The 22977-nt window shown below is 42.2% G+C and overlaps 1 protein-coding gene across 1 annotated transcript in view; it reads left to right on the plus strand.

The window, feature by feature from the left end:
- Positions 1 to 22977, plus strand: part of LOC144797613 (fatty acyl-CoA hydrolase precursor, medium chain-like) — a 413977-nt gene that overhangs the window by 189659 nt on the left and 201341 nt on the right. The window contains exons 7-8 of the mRNA XM_078668304.1: positions 8746 to 8859; positions 15255 to 15359. Of these exons, the coding sequence (XP_078524430.1) occupies positions 8746 to 8859; positions 15255 to 15359 (219 nt within the window). The remainder of the gene's footprint in view (positions 1 to 8745; positions 8860 to 15254; positions 15360 to 22977) is intronic.

Here is a 22977-nt window from a genome sequence, read left to right on the forward strand (position 1 = left end):
TAATACTCCACCTTCCTACACTAGTGAAGTGGCATATCTAGGCAGTGAGCTTCAAAGGTTTCATCAATGGTGATATGCAAGCAGACTGGCTCCAAAAGGCTGAAACGGCCCTACCCCTGCCCCCAGGAACATTTGCACCTGGGAAAATGAAGTATGCAGAAGGTGTGCAGCCCCAGAAGGCTAGCCACATCTATCGGGTGGCATACCTGGTTTTTACAGCTAAGGACGACTTCTGCTGTTTTTAAAAGTGGTAACATTATGGGTTCTCTGTGGAAAAGATGACCCACACCCCAGATATTGTCTCCTCAGAGGTAGATTAGCTGCTGGGGCTAGTAGCACATTTGCCCCTTGCACCAAAACCCCTAATGCCCCTGAATATAGGATTTAAGGGCTACCCCTGACACCAAAACCTCAGTTCTGATCTGACTTGCAACAAGGACAAAAGGAGAGACCCATGTTTGTGAGAAGAAGATCTGCACAAACTAAATGCATGATACTCTGCACCTGTGGCAACCTTCTTGGAACAGCACAAATGTGGCTTATCCTGCATGAATGCTTGGTTCCCCCAGACAGAGGGATCCCTGTGAGAGCCAAATGTATCACCAGACTGCCCTAGACTAGTGGCACTAGTCTCCTGCATGAATTCACACTAAAGTACGTCTGGTATGGTAGAAAGCTGAGGGCTGAAAGCTAGAATCTTACTTTGAGATACATCCCTTCAAAGCTCTTAGGTTGGTATGTGACCTCACCTACCAACCTAAGAGCTTTAAAGGGATACATCTTGAAGTAAGATACTAGCTTTCAGCCATCAGCTATCTACCATACCAGATGTACTTTAATGTGAATTCAGTCTTAGTAGGGATCAGTACGTAACCGGTTAGCCTGATCCTGCGATCCCCAGTGTGTATATTATACTAGTCCCTTGCAACCACAGGTAAAAACAGTGTACTGGTACTGAAGAATCGCTGGCCATCGGGCCCTCCAAGGGATTGCCCATAAGCAGTTAGTCTCCAGTCCAGCAACCACTCCTTTACTCAATGCTGCACCTTGAGCGAACTCTGCAAAACTTTCATCCATCATCAGCAGTGGCTTTGTTGTCACCATTGTGCATCCTGATCCTTCACCAGAACCGTGCAAGTGGTAAAACCAGCTCTCCCGCTTCAGCACCAAGGACAGTGAGGACAACTCTGCACTTGGGCTTCTCAAGCCAGGTAAAATCAAACCGACTATTGTTGCTTGGTCTTGGAACCCGCATCACCTTTAACCTCCTTGGCTTCTATGCAACATGACCTGCAAGTGATCAATTTTCACTACCCAGTTTCTCATTTACCACAAAGGTTCTGCAGTACTGAATTGCTGTGATTTATGTTTTTGTCTACAATCCATAACTCCGGTTATATTTATATGTACTTTTTCATTTTGGGGTCCAAATTAGGATAACATTCTGCTTTATTTTTTATAAATAAGTGTTGAATGTCTTTTGATTTGTGTCAATTACTTATCGTCCATGTTGGTACTCTGTAATCCTTAACACATGTTCCTCTAGTAACGCATGACTGCTCATTGCCACTCTACCAGGACTGACCCAAGTATTTATTATTGTGAATCCAAGGACTGGCTTTGGGTTATTGTGAGAGTATTGAATGGTGAAGCCTAACCAACATCATCCCATAATAATCCACCTTCCTACAGAGATATTTCTCGTCAAACTATCACTCCCGCAAAAAATTGCAAACAACCTATCAAACCCTTTTGAAATCCAGTAATAAGTCTTACCCCCAGATGGAATGGTTTGTTGGGTCAGCACAGATCTCATGTCTTTCAATATTATTTTCTTTACTGGTATGTAAATCATGAGTCCTATGCATTGTTTACCAAAGTGGAATGGAATCTAATATACTGTAAAATCATTTTACAAGTAATACAGTTTCCAATCTGTTTCAATTTGCTTTCATAAGGCATACTGAGGTCTTTGACATTTACTGCACACCTAACATTTGTTGCATTTAAAGAAACATGTGGTATCTTGTAACCTCATTTTAGTTTCTACTGTAGGTATATCACTGAACTAATCTGCCATATAATTATTGAGATCTCCTGAGGACAATAGGTACCGGAACTGGACCAACGTCTATACCTATATTTTTATGGATTTAAGGATGTGGCAATGCTTCCTAAGGAGGCAGACACTCACATTGGATTCTACTGCAGTGATGAATATCAACATCATTTGTTTTTGACATACACCACCTTAGGGTCTTAGCATAGCAGTTCATCATGTAATTTGGACATTCACATTTTACTTGATATGTTTAGGATTAGACAGGGTATGCTTTTTTGTGTAAATCTTACCAGTAGTCTCTATGCCTACCTAAAATATTATTTCAGAGTTGCAAATCCTCTTTCTACGTAGCAATGCTGGTTACTGGATACTTCTCTTCAACATAGGTGGATGACTATGATTCAGATGCAGAAAACAATATCACTAGGTCAAAAGTCAGCCTTTCTTGAGGTCCCCAAATAATTAACATGTTGTCAATGTACCTCAACAAACTCATCACAAATTGATTGTTTTTCTCCAATTTTAGTGCTAGTCCACTTGCTGCTTCCAATAGCCCATGAGAATATTCATATCACTGGAGTGGGTGGTGCAGGTGCCCATTGTGTAGCTGAGTTTTTTCTGTAAAATATATTTTAAAATAAAAATAGATTTTGTGTTAGGCAATGTTTGAGCATGCCCAGCAATATTTGAGCATGTACCAACATCCTAATAGGTCTCGCCCTGAAAAAAAAAGGTTGAAAGCATTTAAACCACCTCCCTGCCTAATGCTTGTGTACAATAAATTCACTAAATGTGCTGTCACCAAGGTCTGGGGGGTGTTCCCAATTTGCACTCACAGTATTTTTTAAATAAGTTCTTCAAAAAGTGTAAAGTTTCTCACGTAAATAATTTTTTCTTTATTTTAGTTATTCTTCTTGGTTTTTAATCCCTTTGCCACGGCCGCGATTTCGCGGCAGTGTGACACTTCCGCAAAATGGGCAGGGCCGCGTCGGCCGTTGGCTGACGGCAGCACTAGCGAGGTAGTGCTGCCGTCGGCAGTACGCAAGGGGTTAAACTTTGTTCATGAAATAACTTCCATTGAAGTAGATATGATCATATTCATGTGTTTATAACTTAAATACGCCCAATGCATTTCAGGCCACGCCCTTCATCAGGGGCTTAATCCTAAAACATAGAAGAAACAAGATTATTTTTTTGGGGTACATTTATTATATATCATACAATCTCAACTTTGTGTCAATGGTGGAAAGAAATGTCATGCTTATATCTCCAATGATTCACGCAAAGTACTCAATTACACCAAATAGTTTGGCTTCGCAGCTGTTACTGAAAGAGAACACGGTTTGTCCCATAAATACGTGACGGTTTGGATAGGTACACATATTCCTCGTTGTACCAAAAAAAGTTGCAAAAGTGATCATAGGCCTGTGTCTATCCCGTCGGTATGGGATAGTGATGTGAGTATTATCGAAGTCTACTCGTGCTCATGCCTTAAGCTGGTGACGTATTGTGAACGTGAGAAAAAGTTGAAAGGAAAATAAAATAAAATAAACAGGTGAGTTGCAAAATCGTATCTGCTAGGTTCATATTTCCCAAGTTAGACCTTCATAAAAAAGTTTCAGGTGAGTACTGTGTCCTCATGCTTAAAAAGTCAGGCCGGTCGTTTTGAAACGGGTAAGCTTGAGCACAGTCAGAATTGTTTGTATGTATTGGCACTATTACATATGGGTATCAGGTGCCTATGTTACTTTCAGGTCAAACTCTAAAAACACGGAATATCCATACCGTCCCAGTAAGTTCTCACCATTTTTTTAAAATCATACGCGTATCACAATTACCAGCATGGCTTATGGTCCAGGCTCTTATTCTTTCTTGCCTGGCCATGGGAATGTTCTCTATTTAGGCGCCCCGTGTGCTACCATCTCAAAACTCCAGACGGTGCAGAATTGTGCAGTGCAGATGCTTCTTGGCATTCCAAACCGTCAATCTACGTAGCCAGCCCTGAAACCTCTTCACTGGCTCCCTATTCAGGAGAGAGTCAAATTTAAGGCCATGAGAATTGTCCACAAGACGCTAGCAGGGAAGGGACTGTCCATCAATTATTCTATTATCCTGCCTTACCTCACAAATAGAGGCCTGCGTTTGGATGACCTCCATCTTGCCGTAGTCCCCAGGACCAAAAAGGCTAGAAGTGGCGGCCGCCCGTTTTCTTACAATGCTGCCAGAATGTGGAATACTCTTCCACTTCGACTATACAGGGAATCTAATCATTTGACCTTTCGTAAACTTCTAAAAACCTGGCTTTTCTCCTATTGTGGTGGTGGTGTCTATTGTTTACCACTGTTAGCTCTGGGACGCCCGAGGTAGCTATGCCCTTAATAAATATTTCTTTCATATCATTTTCATTTCATTTAATTTCATTTCACAGGCTTATGATCACTTTTACAACTTTCTTTGGTCAAAACTAGGAATATGTGTGCCTATTCAAACCATCACGCATTCATGGTACAAACAATGTTCTCTTTCTGTTACAGCTGTGAAGCACAACTCTTAGAGGTAATTGAACAGTTCGAGGTAATTGAACACTTCGAATGAACATTGGAGATATAAAGCAAACACAAGGACACTCACCCCCAGTCTCAGATCTGGGTTGGATCCATCATCATTCTTTAGCTCACTTCGCCACCTCGGATCAGACCCAGCCATATGCAAATCAGCCTTGACTCTGTGCATCCTGGGAAAAGTCCAGCCCGTACTGCCAAGCCATGTCTTCCCTGAACCGGAAAAAAGTATCCTGTGATCGGTTTCTGGGTAACACCCTGCATCAGCCAGGCCATATTGTTTCCAGTGGCAAAGTGAGCAAGGGACCCATGTCTGGGCATACCCTGCCAACTTAGGGTGAACAAAGCAAACACAAGGAGATGATGGACGGAAATGAAACTTTTCAGACACTCACCCCCAGTCACAGATCTAGGTTGAATCCATCATCATTCTTTAGCTTACTTCGCCACCTCAGATCAGACCAGGCCATATGCAAATCAGTCTGGACCCTGTGCCTCATGGGAATAGTCCAGCCCGAACTGCCAAGCCAGGTGTTCCCTAAACCAGAAACAAGCATCCTGGGACCGGTTTCTCAGTAACACCCTTCATCAGCCAGACTAGCATGAATCCAGTGGCAAAGTGAGCAAGGGACCCACGTCTGGGCATACCCTGCCAACTTAGGGCGAACAAAACAAACACAAGGAAATGATGGACGCAGCGCTGAAACTTTTCAGACACTTACCCAGTTACAAATCTGGGTTGAATCAATCATCATTCTTTAGCTCACTTCGCCACCTCATATCAGACCCACCCATGTGCAAATCAGTCTTGACCCTGTGCCTCATGGTAACAGTCCAGCCTGAATTGCCAAGCCAGGTCTTCCCTGAACCGGAAACAAGCATTCTGGGACCGGTTTCTGGGTAACACCCTTCATCAGCCAGTCTAGCTTGAATCCAGTGCAAAGTGAGCAAGGGACACATGTCTGGGTATATCTTGCCAACTTAGGGCGAAGAAAGAAAACACAAGGAGACGATGGACGGAGCACTGAAATGTTTCAGACAGTCACCCCCAGTCACAGATCTGGGCAGAATCCATCATTATTGTTTAGCTCACTTCGCCACCTCAGATCAGACCCAGCCATATGCAAATCAGTCTTGACCCTTTGCCTCATGGGAACAGTCCAGCCTGGACTGCCAAGCAATGACTTCCCTGAACCAGAACCAAGCATCCTGGGACCGGTTTCTGGGTAACACCCTTCATCAGCCAGTGAGACGGGAATGCCCAGATGTGGATACGGTGCTCTCCATGCCACTGGAGTCAAGCTATCCTGGCAGATCTGGGCTGAAAGCCTGAAATCGGACCTAGGATGCAATTTTCCAGTCCAGGGAGGGCCTGGCTGTTCAGGCTGGACTGTTTAAATTGGGCGCAGGGTCAAGACTGATTTGCATATGGCTGGGTCCAAACTTGAATGGCATGGTGAGCAAAAAAAATATAGATTGAGGCCCAAATCTCTGTACTGGGGTGAATGTATGACATTGTTCTGCATTCTGTCCATCAATCGTTCTTTTTGCATTTTTTACCTCGAGTGGGATGGGTATGTCCAGACATGGGTCTTGTGCTCTCCATGCCAATGGATTGAAGCTATCCTCGCTGATGAGTGCTGAAAGCCCCAAACCGGTCCTAGGATGCTTCGTTCTAGTCCAGGGAGGACCTGGCCTGGCAGTTCGGGCTGGACTGTACCCATTGGGCGCAGGGTCAAGACTGAATTGCATATGGCTGGGTCCAAAATGGAATGGCATGGTGAGCAAAACAACAATGGATTTAGGCCCAGATCTGTGCACTGGGGTGAATGTATGACATTGTTCTGCATTCTGCCAATCAATTGCTCTTTTTGCATTTGTCACTCCGAGTGGGAAGGGTATACCCAGACGTGGGTCTCGTGCTCTCCATGCCACTTGAGTCAAGCTATCCTGGCTGATGAGGGCTGAAACCGGCCCTAGGATGCTTTTTCCAAGTCCAGGCAGGACCTGGCCTGACAGTTCAGGCTGGACTGTTCCCCCTGGGTTCAGGGTCAAGACTGCTTTGCATATGGCTGTGTCCAAACTGGAATAGCATGGTGAGCAAAAAAAGATGGATTTAGGCCCATATCTCTGTACTGGATTGCATGTAGGACATTGTTCTGCATTCTGTCCATCAATTGTTCTTTTTTCATTGAATATTTAAGCATGGAATTGTTTTTCATCATTGACACAAAGTTGATTGTTTGATTGTATGATATATAATCAATGTACCCATAAAAAACAAGCTTCAGTTTCTTCCATGTTTTAGGATTTATCCCCTGATGAAGGGTGCAACCCGAAATGCATTGGGCGTATTTAAGTTATAAACAAATGAATATGATCATATTGCCTTCAATGGAAGTTATTTCAAGAAGAAAGTGTAAAAACCATGAAGAATAACTCAAATAAATAAAAAGAATGTTTGTGAGAAACTTTGCACTTTTTGAACAACTTATCTAAAGTATACTTTGAGTGCGAATTGGGGATGCTCCCCAGACCTTGGGGACAGTGCTTTTTGTGAATTTTTCATCCTCAGACTCCTGTGAGTCTAATTAACAGTTGGATTGTGTACAATAAATTACCATCAAGAGCAATCATGACAGGGAGAGGATGGATCTGAAAACACCAGTACCGGTCCCCAGTTTCATACCCTTTACATATTAATTTGCTCCTGTTCAGTTACAATCCCCCTCCACATTTCTTTAAACATGCAGCAACAGACTGTATGTGCATAAATGTAGAATATGCGAATGTTACTGGGTAAAATCTGTTAATCTCAATAGAACAACATGGAACTGAAAATGCAATGAAACAAAATGTAACAGAATGATTAATTTGACTATATGTGTTGGGGAAAAAAAGTTAATGTATATAACAATCAATAAAAACAGGTTTAAAAAGAAAAAGCAGAATCATGGCATACTGTTCATTCCATTCCATACCGTCCAATCTGCTAAGGAAATCCCTTCTATCTGAACAAAAGACAGATGCGTTTGAATAGGACATAAGAAGTTATCTATATATTCAGTTTGCTTCCCAAGAACACTAGTTTTTGATGAAACAATTGCATACCCGCCAGGATTCATTGCATCTGTGGGTATCTGTGCATAATAATGTTTTAAGAGCTGACACTCATCTATATCAATTAACACCATCTTGTTCAGTATTGGTGTAAGACCTATTTTAGGTGTTCAGCTCATTTGAGACATTTTTGTAATGAAATCATTTTTGAGTATCATAATCTCTCAGGTTGATTCCACTCTTTCATCGTGCACCGACCTCCGCCAAATTCTCAAAGCCATGAACATATGTCGCTATTGATTTGTGTGAATATAAAAGTATATTTGTTGCCTACTATAATGATGACAGACACAGTTCATTGGTCTTTTAGCAATTACTCCCAATCTTAAAAAGTGGGTACTTTTAACCATTCATGATATTGACGTCATGAATTTTTCAGGGATTCAACACCATGTCTTGTATTGGTGAGCACGCGTTAGCATGTACATTCATTGATTTATTTAAGAATTATCATACCTGCTTCCTCATTGGTTCATTAGTGTTTAGGTGTTAGTAGGGTTGAGCATGTAGATATCCTCCTGTGTCCTTAGACTATTTCTGAAATTACCATTTGGGCCCAGTTGAAGTATTGGCCAAAAAATTAGATGGCATAGGTTTGACCTGAGATTTTGCCCTTTACTGTATAAACTGTGAAGTGATTGAGAGGTGACACATCATTTGAGACAGATTTCCCATTTTGTTGACTAGGAATGAGAGCAAGCCAGCATTTAGAAAGGGTTGACTGTCACAATTATTGCTAGTGCCATGGAACTGTACCTTCCAAGCAAATGTAACCCATCTGTGCAGTGGGTAGATCTATTCTCTTTGATATCTGGCAATAAATATTTCAATGAAATATTTCTAGACAGATGAGCATTACCAATTAATACCATAAGTAAATAGACAAAAGGACAATAACACTGTTAACATTCATAGAGTTTATATTAATATGATACCTAATAGATCTAGATTTGCCATCAAATTATTGTCGTCTGGATTTTCAATTGTGTTTTTGTTTTTCAGATTTTATCTCCCTTGACCAAAGGCCTGTTTCATAAAGCTATTTCTCAGAGTGGAGTATCGCTACTACCTAATATCTTTTGTGGAGATCAAGAAAAGGTGTTTGCCGTTAATAAGGTAAGATTTGTTATATACTTTTAATATTTTGCTTTGTGGAGTGCCTGTTTGCATTCTAAAATGAACCATGCCGTGTCAAAGACTATATCTTGCCTTCAAATGGTGATGAAAATTGCAATCACTGCACAAAAGAACTGATAACAGCCTTGGTCTAAGTAAAAAGACTCTAGGTCAAAGTAAAGTATGAAAAAGTTTCCATGCAAGGACATTGTGCAGTGTTTCTGTTAATGATGGTAATTGGAATTTTAGAGAATACTTCCATTATCCGAAAACATAGCACTATTAAGACTCAAATTGGAACTCCCACCCCCACAAGTTTGAAATAGCATAACTCGATTGTTTACATCACAAGAAACTGACATTTTGTCCTTAGGGTAAATAATAAATATATATTAGTAGAAACTAAAGCTGTGCTTTAAAAAAATATTTGATTTGAAAAGCTCCTCTGGGGTATTCCCACACTAATAGTAAGATGTACGTTCCACATCATTATGTGGATTAATCATATAATCTCTGAGCAGTAAAAGATGAGTTACACAGTGTATGCCACTCACTTCCTCCTATCTCCTATTAATGTAAGTACGCTGTTATTTGATCATAGAGGATTGCCTACAGCTAGTAGATCTATAAATACTTTCCTCTTCCAAGAAAAGCCACACAAGTTATCAGAGTCCGGAATAAGCATTCATTCAAAATGGGTATATATGTGTGGTACAAATGCACTTCATGGCTTTTAGGTAGTTCCTATTACCAATAGGATCAGGGCTGACAGTTTGTATGTTTCTTGATACAAAGCTCATTCACTGCAAGGGCAATGGTTTCATAAGCGTTGGCAGTATAACTGAGAGCTGCATGAGCAATATTCAAAGTCCTGCTTCAAATGTTCATGGAACTTGAAAGAAAGTGATTTAAGGCCTACATGAGAGACCATTTACAAAACGTTTTTCCTTGAGTAGGTGTAAATTGCTGAAAGTATGTCAGTAGGAAATAAATCTACTCTCAAAACAATCTCTGGGAATGGAGTATTAGAAGACGAGTTTAAAGAAGGGACTTAAACTATTGCACCAAGAAGTCTTACCATACCCGCTCCTTACCCAGTAGTGAGGCACTATTCTCTAGAATGAAACTCTAGGCAAATAAGACATCATCAATTTTTCTTTATAGTGCAGATTTGTTATCAATCTATACAATGTTGCTGATAAATTGTCATTGTAGGTTAGTTAGATTGCCTTTTGTTGCTAGGACATTTTGCCTATTCATTAACTCATTTTATTCAAAACAAAATAATTTAGCTGCAATATTGGAGTCTAAAAATGAGCTATAAATCAGGATATCAAAATGTTTAATTCTGTTAACTGTCAGTCTGTCCACTACCATGAAATCCAGTCTCAGCGGTTGAGAATGTGGTTTGCAACTCAAAGCTAATAGCGTTTTCAAAAGTCTGTATGTGAATGTGTATTGGTTGACAGGAGACTGTCATGGAGAAGAAAATGCAGATCACATAACCCACAGTGTATTGATAAAAAAAAAAAATCATTGTGCTAAGACCTTGTAACAGTCTGTGCAAGCAAGTGACATACAATCGCACACTCTTAGCTGATGCATGCAATAAAAACACTCCATGTCCATGATTTAGAGTAAAAGACCATTTATTAGGACATTGTTGCAAATACTTATTTTGAACTTTAATCAACATATAACAAATACTTCCTGTAACTACTCACACCTCACGCCAACTTTCATCCCCAAGCCCTCATACCTTGTTTCATATTTCCCTGCTCCACTCACTAAGCTCTTGCCAGATATCCAGACTCTCCTTCATTTTCCTACCAAACACCCTCCACTGAAACTCTTTCCTCGCTTGACAACATACCACACACTGTCTTTTGTCACCTGTACTCCATTCTCCCCCTGAGGAACTGGATACGCCCCATGTGACTCTCCACCCAGAAAAATACTGCCTCCCAGAAAAGGACATATTAGACACTATCCTGGAATAAGCAGGAAAATGTGCACAGTTCATAGAGGAAAGGAACTGACTCAAGAGGCTAAATGATGCACTGATTACTCAGAAGTTGAAATGTCACATAAAGACCTGCCTGAAGAGGTTAAAGCCTAAACATATCAATGACTGGCATACTAACAATGATTGTCTCAATCAAGCCCCAACATGCTTGTTAGTGGTAAGTCAGTGGGAGAAATTATTGAAATGAGACAATAATTGAAGAAGGTTTTTGCCGGAATGCTAGTAATCCAGAAAGCAGACTTTTTAATAAGAGATCTACTATTAAGCGAGATGTAAATGAAAGAGTCGGTAAGGAAGCATATGTTAGTTATTAGAGAATCCTCTGGCAGGATATTATGGGATTTAAGAGAGCACAGGAGAATAAGGAGTTTCTGCGATTTGTATTGGTTTTGCATACTCTGCAAGCTAAATGGCTGAATACGTTTATAACTTTGACCTGTTTTTTTGGTTTAGAAATGAATGCTAAAACTTCAAGCCATATACTGTTAAATGGTTTTCTTTTGGATATAATTTCCTCTAGATTGAAAATAAATAAGATCGTCATAATTGTTGCTGATAAACATGTTTTTTAAATCCAAACTTATTTTAACCAGGAAGAAGGTAGAAAGGTAGAAACACAGTACTTCTATTAAGTGGCTTCTACATTCCCCATGCAGACTGCAGGTATTCTAACTCTGTCCAGTAGCCAATAAGCAATCTTTCAATATTTTAGAAGATTAGGAGTATGTATTAAAGGTATCTACTGGGAACCTTTTTGGTAGACATCAATAGCCCCAGGTCCTAGTGGGCTCCAAATTGCTGTATTTAAGACCAACCTTCACTCTCGTCTCAGCCACCTGTTCTAGCCCTGAATCTAAGCAGAGTAGAAGTATTGTTTCCATATATTAAAGGGGTCCAAGAACGTGTCCTGCAAACATTTGTATAACTCCTATACTTAACTTACAATTTGTAACCCTCTATTTAACTGACGCAGACAATGGTGCAGGAGCATAACATTCCTGAACTTCGACCTATAACATCGAAGGATAGTTTGATGGCCATATGCCCATGAAGAGGAAGGGGACTGAGTAAATTAGAGAGACTGCATGTGTGTTTGTGTGCGTACATGTATCTATATGTCCCACCCCACACCATAATACCCACTTTTATGCTGTAAATCCTAAATAAAATATAGTGAAACATTGATTTTACTAACACATGTTTAGCGGCATAATTGCTGTTTACAATTGTTAAAATCCAGAGATCCTGATATTGTAGTTCATGATGTGTGGAATTTCCTGTTGCAAGTTGTTTTTGTCTTCTTGCTTTTTTGCGCCACCTAGTGCATGAAGCCTGTTGTGTATTTGGCCGAAGTATCTCGATAGAAGGCAATTAATTACAAAGCAGAGATTTCAGTAAAAAGCCTACACATTTACTGTAGCTTAAATCGCACCACCTGCAAGACATAATGGATGAAAGAATTAAGCATGGGCGGAAAATCCGTTACGTCCGCGGATTTTTCGGATTTTTGGTGAATACGCAATCCGTGTATTTTACGTATTTTCCCAAAAAATCCGAAAAAATCCGCGGATGTAACGGGTTCAAAAGTTGAACCCCCACCCACTCATGTAATGGCGCCAGCAAGCTGCCAGCGCCGTTGTAAAATAGTTACAAAGTTAGCTTGCACAGGAACCACTAGATAAAACGAAGCAGGTGCTGCTTTATTTTATCTAAGTGCTTCCTGTGCAAGCTAACTTTGTAACTATTTTACAACGGCGCTGGCAGCTTGCTGGCGCCATTGTAAACACACACATGGTCGCTGGAACTAGTTGAAGCTCAAATGCAGTGACTCATTCATCAGCCCAGAAACAATCGAGAGCGTCGTCGAGGCTGGGCAATGTGCCTTCTTTACCACATCTACCGTCGAAAGTCAGCTGTGATGCTGGATAGAGGCCTTTGCATCCTTGACTTTCACGAGCACAATCCCTGTGCTGTTCCTGTGACCTGGAGTCTCTGTATCTTCATCTGCTGCTCTGATCGGCCTCTGACCTTTTATACACACAAGAGGCATGTGCAGCACAATCCCTGTGCTGTTCCTGTGACCAGGAGTCTCTGTACCTTCATCTGCTGCTCTGATCGGCCTCCGACCTTTTATACACACAAGAGGCATGTGCACTCGCATGGAAGCCCCGTCCGTTTGGCCATGAGTAGGCACATTGTGTTCGCACGGGTTTCTGCACGTTCGCGAGCGTTTTGTACAATAAAACCCTCGCGAACTTGCAGAAACCCGTGCGAACACGCAAAAAAAAAAATACGCCAGGATCCGCGGATTTTGCGTATTGTCGCAATCCGCAAATCCGCAAATCCGCAGATCCGCGGATTGCCAATACGCAAAATCCGCTCATGCTTAGAAAGAATACATAGCGGAGGCATCAACTATGCTAAAGAAATGGAGTGAGTGACACGTGAACACTGAAACAAAAATACATTGTTAATGAATTCGAATTTTTTCGGTGTCCCACAGTGGATTTATTGGACTACTTCGCAGTGTTAATCATAGAAAAGAAAACATCACATTTTTCAATTTAGTTAAAATTAAGGGGTGTGTGCACCGTCCAAAGAAAGCGCAGAAGAAAATTGCAATGTTCTCATGAAACCCAGGTTGTGTGAGAACTGAACAGCCCATGTTCACACTTTAAACTCGCAGAACTTCTGTAATACTGTTGCAATATAAATTAGCGATTTCAGCGATTACTGTAATGAAATACTATAAACACATCTTAAAAAATATGCTTATGTAGAACATCTTTAAAAAAAAAAATGCTTAGGTTTGCCCACGATTGTTCCATTCATCATCTAGAAATTAAGAAGTGCACTTATTAGCACTTAAATATATGTAACTAAGGGCCATATGTATCAAAAAGTCATTTTGCGATTCTCAAATAGCGATTTGTTGCGAATAGCTATTTGAGAATCGCAAAATGCTATGTATGTGGGGTTTGCAATACATTTTGCGAATCCTACATATTCCTTAATTGCTAATTTCAAATTGCGATTCTCAATTAAGGAATACCTCCCCATTCATTCCTATGGGCCTAGAAGCCCATAGGAATGAATGGGAAGACATTCTCAATTTGCGATTCGCAATTAGCGAATCACAAATTGAGAATGCCATTTCAAGGGTGCAAGTGTGTCAAAAAGACACCCTGTTGCACCCCTGAAATAAGCATGGGTGCACATACATGCCCTTAGGGCATGTACGTGCTTCACATTGCACTTTGAAAAATGCAAAAAAGTGCATTTTTCACAGAAATCGCAAATTACCACCAACTTGAAGTTGGTGGTAATTTGCGATTCCTTAAGGCCAAATTGCACTCTTTAAGGGGCACATGCATCATTCATACATTTTGCATTTCTTAATTTGCGAAAATTACCGATTCGCAAATTAAGAATTGCAAAATGCTATGCATCATTTTTTTTGGTATTTATTTGTGATTCGGTAAAAATCGCAATTTTTACCGAATCGCAAATAAATACCGAATTCCTAACTGCTTTTTCGCAAATCCCATTGATTCCTATGGGCCGAAAGGCCCATAGGAGTCAATGGGAAGGCATTTACGAATTCGCAATTTGTTGATGCATTCCAAGGGTGCAGGGGGGTCCAAAGGACCCCCCCTGCACCCCTGAAATGTATTTGAAAGTGCATGTTTCAAACACACATGTCCTAAGGACATGTGTGTCTGTAACATGGCAGTGTAAAAAATGCTTTTTTTTGCATTTTGAAGGATTTTCGCAAATTAACACGAGGGTCAACCTCGTGTTAATTTGCACTTCCAATTTCAACATTCGCATTTTTTTTTTTAATTGATGCATTGCATTTAAGGAATCGCACAAATGCGATTCCTTAAATGCATTCGCATTTTTAGGAAATGCAAAAAAATGCGAATTCTGAAAAAGTGTTTGATGCATCCCAAAAACTTATTTAGGAAGCGCAAACGGACGAATTTACCGATTCGCACCGTTTGCACTTCCTAAATTGGTTGATGCATGTGCCCCTTAGTGCTTCTTACATTGCACTTAAGGAATCACAAAATTTGCGATTCCTTAAATGCAATTGCAAAATAAGGAATCACTAATTTTGTGATTCCCTATTTTGCACGCAGATGTGCCTCATACATACCACAAAGCAAAATTGCGATCGCAAATGCCAAACTTCTCCAAATTTCGGCATTTGTGATCGCAATTTTGCTTGGCCCTTAATGTTTGGGGCCTTCATTTTTGTTGTGAATTTTTCTAAAAAGGAGCACATTATGTAATCCATTTACATGAAAATCCTATATGTCAATTGTCAAGTACAAATGAATTGTGTTTGTTTCTTTAAACCCTGCAGATGATTGCTAATGTCACTGGCTGTGATTTTACTGATTCCGCTTCAATTGTAACCTGCATGAGGAAGAAAACTGCGGCGGAGATATTGCATCCTTTTTTGAATATGGTAGGTGACCTTGTATGCAAAACTGACTACACACAACAAAAACATCTGTTGTGTCCTGCTGGACACGTGCAAGTGTCTCAGCAGAGACAGAGGCCTAGATGTATCAAGATTCCATTTTGCGATTCCTAAATAGCGATTTTTAGCGAATCGCTATTTAGAATTCGCAAAATGGAATGTATGTAAAAAATCGCTATTTTTTAGCGATTCCTTATTATTCTTTATTTGCGAATTCGCATTTTGCGAATTCGCAAATAAGGAATATTTTCCCATGCATTCCATAGGAATGATTGTGAAGTAATTATCAAATTGCGAATTTGCAATTTGCTAATCGCAATTTGAGAATTATTTCAAGGGTGCAGGGGTGTCTCAAAGACACCCTGCTGCACCCCTGAAATGTACATGTGTGTGCATATTGCGCACATACATGCCCTAAGGGCATGTGTGTGCGTCACATGCCACCCTCAAAAATGACAATTTGTGCATTTTTAAAAGAATTCGCAAATTAACATCAACTACAAGTTGGTGTTAATTTGCGATTTCTTAACCAAAATTCGCAATTTAAAAATGCTACATACATAGCATTTAAGGAATCGCAAAAATTGTGATTCCTTAAATGCTGTAGCAAAATAAGGAATCGCAAATTTTTGCGATACCTTAATTTGCAAAATTTTGTTGCATGCAAAAACATGCAAAAAGACCGTTTGCGACTCGCAAAGGCCGAAATTCCGCGAATTTCGGCCTTAGCGATTCGCAAAAGGCTTGATACATCTAGGCCAGAGTTTGTTCCTCACTCACTTGGGGTAGTGGGTACACATGCACCCCACACGCATCCCTCACAGGCGTCACGGGTGACGTTATCCAGTTAACAAAAGGGCCCGGGTGCACGTGCTCAAGGCCAGTTCCAGTAAACATATTGTAGTATTCCTCTTTCCTGTTCCTTTAAGAATTGTTATGGTTCTTTCTTGATTCTACATTCTACATGTGGGAGTTGGGCAGTGTAAGTCTGTCTCCTGAAGATTGTGGATGTACAAGCTGTTCTTCCTCATTAAACCTCCTTCTACAAATACTTCTGTCTCCTGGATTACATCATAATTTTGGCGACGCTTTGGGATCTATTTTGAGAACACCATTTTTTTAAGAAGTGGATATCTGGAGGAAATATTGGAAACAGCGTTCACGCATACTTGAAGGTATTTATTTATATTCAGTGTATATTGATTGCACCTGCGCCTGTCTCTTTTTAATGGATGTGCTTTGATTGCACTTGATAGCGGCTGAAATTATTTTCTTTCCTGGAACTTTCCTTTTAATTTTGTGATTTCAATGACTTTTGCTATAAATCTTTCCTCATTTGTTTTTGTATATATCGTTTTCTACTGAATATTGAAGCAAGTTCAAGCATTCTCCTGTATTGAAATCGTTCCATTTGACTTTTGAAATTAACTTTACCTTTTCGGAGTACTGTTTCGCTCGAGCTGTGTTTACATTTGAATCCGGTGGTATCGCGTGTGGCCTGCACGCTCAGAATCTTCATTTCGGCCTTCACGCTGAGAATCTTCATTCCAGTCTTTCTCATCCGAGTCAAGTGCGCTGACAGGAGAACTTCTGAAGATTGTGGATGTACAAGCTGTTCTTCCTCATTAAATCTCCTTCTACAAATACTTCTGTCTCCTGGATTACATCACATATAATCTCTCTGGGTCGTTATTCATTATCATGTGGGCCTAGGGCCCACAACACCATCCAGCACAACACCTGCAGTAGATTGTACCATGTGCAAGGTGCCCATTCAAGGAATGTCATTTCAAACACTCTTGTTTTGTTGCCAGAATCAATATATCCTAAAATAGGGCTAGACAGGTACCAAACAATGATGGAAATGCCTTTCTACGAGCCACCTGTTCCACAAATCGGGTGGGAAAAGTTCAACTTTCTCAAGAAGGCTCTCCAAGGAAGCGCGTTCCATATTCTTTTTGCTAATTTTCCAATATGTTGATGAGCAAACTGTGAACCAGCGGCAAAGTTAGGAACGCTGTGGTGTCAGATAAAGCTAGTTCGGGACCTTCTTGCTGGTGCCCCTGGAGCGGCTTGGCTTACTTTCTCCTGGTAGACGAAGCCTCCCTGTTCTGTCCTTTCTTTGCTCAGCTTCAATACGAACCTGAGAACCTTTTGCCTGGATTGATAGGTCTCTCACTGATCTTTGAATACAAGAACTGAAATATGTGGATTTATACTAAAACTCACAACTGCTCAAGTGTCAGGCAATGGAGCCAAGGCCGTCACGCGTCACCCAGTTAGTCAGTGGTTCTAATTTCCTTTCTGTGCCATCCCCGATAGCGGGCATTCCAGAACTGCCACTGCAGTGAGACAGGATGATGGCATGGCAGAAACTGAAAGGTCCCAAGCAGGATGCCCGCGTTTGTGAACTTATGATGTGGGGGAAACACCATTCTGGAAAGGAAACCAGACTGATACAAATAATAATAAATTAATTTCCTTCCGAATCCCAAGGCTTTCCATTCAGTTATTCAATCATTCATAGGCACAGGCTAGAGGCAGATTGCATTAATGGCCTCTACCTGCCCCATTTCGGTCTCACGTGACACCAGAAGTGCGGTCTGTGGGCGAGTAGTGAGTGAGCATGGATTGGATACTATGGCCTACAGCTTGTCAATAGAGGTTATGAGCTCCAATGCAAAGACACGTAGCTACGGAGTGCATTCTCCTGTACTCGTGGATCTTCATACATAAATAAACCCAAAGGAACAACAGTGTGTTACTGCTGCACCAGTACTGTGGGTTACTGTTGCTGCATATATCTCATTCATCCATGCTCAGAGTCAGAAGCATGCTTGCAAACTTTTTGTAAGATGGGGTGCCGGTGCGCACAAGGTTTCAACTTTAAAGCCACAGCCTGAATCGATCAGGACTCGAGGACTGCCATAGTGCCATAAGTAGTTTGCCACAGTTGGAAATTAATGTGTGATAGTGTCGATGACGTTTGCTTCTGGCTGGTGTTAATAGCCAAAGGGCAGGCCAACTGAGTAATGTGATGTGCCACATTTGCAAACCCTGTCAGCCCTGCTGTATACAGCGTCAGCGACATGCTCACAAAGTCACTTGTGAAAGTGCATGAATTTCACTGGGAGTAAGTCTCAACAAAATAGTTTATTTTTTAAATGTATTTGAATAACTGGTTCAATAGAAAGGCCACAAAGGGGGAAGGGCAACAGTCACCCATGGCAGGGCTGGGAAGATGTGCACAACAGGGGGAAGGGATGACTAGTGCAGGTGACGCGTTTCCTTTGTAAAGGAATTCCTGCTGGTGTCATATCCCCCTGCTGTGCACTATTTCCCAGTTTCAGGTTCTTGGTTTATCAAACTAGCAAAGATGAAAGACTGAGTTTGCTTGCTACAATTTGAACTCATGACCTGCAAGAGAGCAGAGGTCAAAACCGAGCACTTTTGTCAATGAGCCAAGAGAACGAGATAATATGGAGGAAGGTAGAAACTTGGCAGGGAAAAACTTGAAAAACTTGGAAGAGCTAAAAAAATATTACCTGCTTTAAAGCATAGCTAATGAACCTTTGTAAGAGCGGCCTGTGCAACCAAGGGTGTGGAGTCCCAATTTAGCATGCGGGCGAGTGAGAGCCAGGGAGTCCAGATTTATTTGTGACACCACCGCGGCCGCCCTGAGACTTTCGGACGGACGTTTGTTATTTTCAGGACCCCAGCCCGACCCATCCAGCATCAGTCAGTACTGGATTTTCTGTTAGCAAGTCAGCGTAGTATCCAATCTCACATTCATTCCCATACAGTCAGATGCATATTATAAACTGAACTGTCCCTGTTGGACTTGTAATGAGACGGTAGGGAATATGCCGCTTGCTTGCCTTTTAGGCAAGGCAAGGATCCTTACGTCAGAGCATGCCCGGCCGGCCCCGATTACCCAATACCGCCCCTTTTGTTGACTGATTCAGAAAAGGGGGTGGTGAAAAGGGGGTGGTGATGAACAGAGTGCCTGAATTAAGCAGACCACTCTTACCCAGTCCAAAGATCAGGGCTTGATCCATCACCGTTTTTTAGCTCACTGCACCATCCCAGCTCAGAACTTGGCTATATGCAAATTAGTCTGTTCCTGTCCCAGTGCATGATGGGAACAGGGCAAACCAAACTACCAAGCCAATTCTTATACTGGGAAGGAAACAAGCTTCCGGGGACCGGTTTCTGCCATTTCAGGCGTCGTCGGCCCGGCTTGCTTGAATCCTGATGGTGCAATGAGCAAGGGACTCACATCTGAGTATACCCTTCCACGCTTATGGTGGACAAAATGATTCAGAAAAGGGGGTGGTGATGAACAGAGTGCCTGAATTAAGCAGACCACTCTTACCCAGTCCAAAGATCAGGGCTTGATCCATCACCGTTTTTTAGCTCACTGCACCATCCCAGCTCAGAACTTGGCTATATGCAAATTAGTCTGTTCCTGTCCCAGTGCATGATGGGAACAGGGCAAACCAAACTACCAAGCCAATTCTTATACTGGGAAGGAAACAAGCTTCCGGGGACCGGTTTCTGCCATTTCAGGCGTCGTCGGCCCGGCTTGCTTGAATCCTGATGGTGCAATGAGCAAGGGACTCACATCTGAGTATACCCTTCCACGCTTATGGTGGACAAAATGATTCAGAAAAGGGGGTGGTGATGAACAGAGTGCCTGAATTAAGCAGACCACTCTTACCCAGTCCAAAGATCAGGGCTTGATCCATCACCGTTTTTTAGCTCACTGCACCATCCCAGCTCAGAACTTGGCTATATGCAAATTAGTCTGTTCCTGTCCCAGTGCATGATGGGAACAGGGCAAACCAAACTACCAAGCCAATTCTTATACTGGGAAGGAAACAAGCTTCCGGGGACCGGTTTCTGCCATTTCAGGCGTCGTCGGCCCGGCTTGCTTGAATCCTGATGGTGACTGAGTGAGACCAGTGCAGACGACCAGTTTCAACTCCTTTCAACATTTGCCAGGGTAGCGACCTCAAAAGCATCAATTTTGGTTGGGCGAAAGCCTCCCTCCCACCCTGCTTCCCAGACGAGTTCGTCCAGTGCTAAGCCAAGCCTCCTGGGAGATTCCATGGCGAAGTTGTGATCCCCGTTTGCCACCAGAAAGCAGCGGTTGTTTTTTAAAGACTGCATGTGCCCTTCGTTACTCGTTTATTTCGTCAGGGTCCATTACACTGTAAGCACAAATTCAATAAAGAAGCAGCCTATACACAGATTGATCATTACAACCAGTTTCACAATTTACTCTCACTTTCCGAGGGTAATTTAGCAACGTGTGCAACACGAATTATTAAAGAGTGCATTAGTCAGGCGGGGTGTAACTAACTTAACTTACACACATTGAGTTACCTGCTGTGTGGTGGGCCCGGCCGTCGGGGACTAGGCGGGCCGAGGCGCACACTGGCTGCACGCACGGCCTTTCTCTTTAATAACTGATATTAGTACTTGAGCTGCAGCTGCTTACTACTATAACCAGACACAGTAACTTACTGGCTTATGATCGATGCCCTCAACGCAACTCCATGGTCGTCGGGGTTGGGCCGACTTGAACGCGATGATGACTCTTGGGCCGGTGAGCTGAGCTGCTGCGCGCTGCGGTGGTTATGCTGGGACGTGGCAATGTGAATGAAATCTGCGCACATTGCCGCTTGCACTGCCTCTACCCCAGTATATGTTTATGTTTATGTTTTGGCAATTTGTATAGCGCGCAATTACCCGGGGGTGTCTCGGCGCTTAAAGATTCTGAAGATAGACAAGTGGAGTGCACATTAGTGTGTAAACAGCCAGGTTTTTAGTTGGTTAGTAGGTTTATAACCAAAATAAATCCAGCCCGCCCAATTTAGTGTCCTCCCTGCCTGCGGCCCGCCCACAGGCAAGTGGCCAAGACCGCCACGGCGCGCAGCGCGGTTCCGCCATCAGGAAAACAGTTGTATATTTAAATCATGTATTTAGGATAGGAATAATGAATTTCCTCAAGGCTCAGGGCAGCAGTCTAAGTCCCACAGAAACACTTTTAACCATCGGCACTGTGGGAGATGTGAAAAGCACGCAGCGGCTGCGCGAGAGTACAGCAGTAAGTTAAAATTGAAATAAATGTGACTTGCTCAGCAGATGCGTGCTGTAGACTGTAGACCCGGCCCTGTCAAATAAGTGCCTGTACTAAGCACGGGAAAGCACCGGCACAAATTAAGCCCTACATAATCTTCTGTTTACTGCAGGAATGTTTTGCCTAGCAGCGCATTGACACGCTCACTTGCTGTTCTGCTCCTTACACGGGTGAGTGACTTGCAACTAGAGGACGTGTTGCCATTTCTCTCCGTTTTCTGTTTTAGTCAGTTTCCGCATTCCACGTGAGGACGTACTTCCAGCATTTTCAGCCCCGTAATTGAAGAGGTCTGCATTCAGCTGTGACTGTTTGGTATTATGCAAGCACAAGGAAGCGCTGCCCGCATTTCTTTTGAAGCTGATTTCTTTCAGCTAGGAGTTTGTTTTTCCTTTTATTTTTGCACTCGCAAGACTTAAATGAGGTGGTTAACTAAGTCGCCTCTTGAATGGGTCCAGAGCCTTATGGAAGAATAAGGAAAATGCTGCGCTTCTGATTATACATGTACAATGCTAAGGAATAACTGTGGGACTATTTTTTGTACACAATTCTTTATTGAATTACCGGCTTCTTGAAGCACTTCTTGCCGTCTTGTGTGCCTTACCCCGCAACACGTCATCTGAAAGCGCCCGGAGGCGCTTTAATATCTGCCGCGGTCAAAGCCCGGGTCAAAGGCGGGCGTGTTTGTGCCCGTCAGTGACTGGTAGAGACTGGGCTGGGCAAACCCCTCTGACATCTTGTTTCCTCCACCAATCGATCATCCACCCTCAAGGTGAGTGAACGTACAATCTTTGCGGTGCACCAGATAATAATGGGAAGCGAGGGGGAGTACCCCCATTATGACCTGTCACCTCCAACATAGAAAGCATGCTGCAAAGGGCTGTAAGCATTGTAGCCAATGAGATTGAACTAACTGAGGGGTGGATTTCGCTTGGCATTGGAGCCCCTCTGTTGACAGGCCCCATGCCAGGAGATCATGTTATCACCCCACCCCCTTGTAATCCTTGTATTTCCAACGCCCGTTCTCATAATGGCTGCATTATTGATTCTCCTATTGCAGTGGCGGCTGGTGACATTTGAAAGTGGTGAGGTGTAGCGCGCGTACCCGAACAAACCCCCCCCCCCCCCACCTCCCCACCACAAAAAAATTGTCTTTATGTATGAACTGGCTTGGCCGTTCCATGCTGGACTGTTCCGTTTGGAGCAGGGTGAAGACTGGTTTGCGTATAGCTGGGTCCAAATTAAGGTGACATGGTGTCACAAAAACAACGAATTGGAATGCAGCCTGTGTAATCACCTGATGAATTCAAGAATTCCATCCTTCACTTTTTTGTATTCTTTAGGATGTTTATTGAGGTCAGCTTACTTGAATCTCCTAGTTACTCATAATAGAAAATCGCATGAAATAAATAAAAAAAATTAAAAAACTGCACGATTTTTAAGGCAAAACTACTAATCCCA

The sequence above is a fragment of the Lissotriton helveticus genome, chromosome 12, assembly GCF_964261635.1.
Source record: "Lissotriton helveticus chromosome 12, aLisHel1.1, whole genome shotgun sequence".
In the NCBI taxonomy this organism is placed as follows: Eukaryota; Metazoa; Chordata; class Amphibia; order Caudata; family Salamandridae; genus Lissotriton; species Lissotriton helveticus.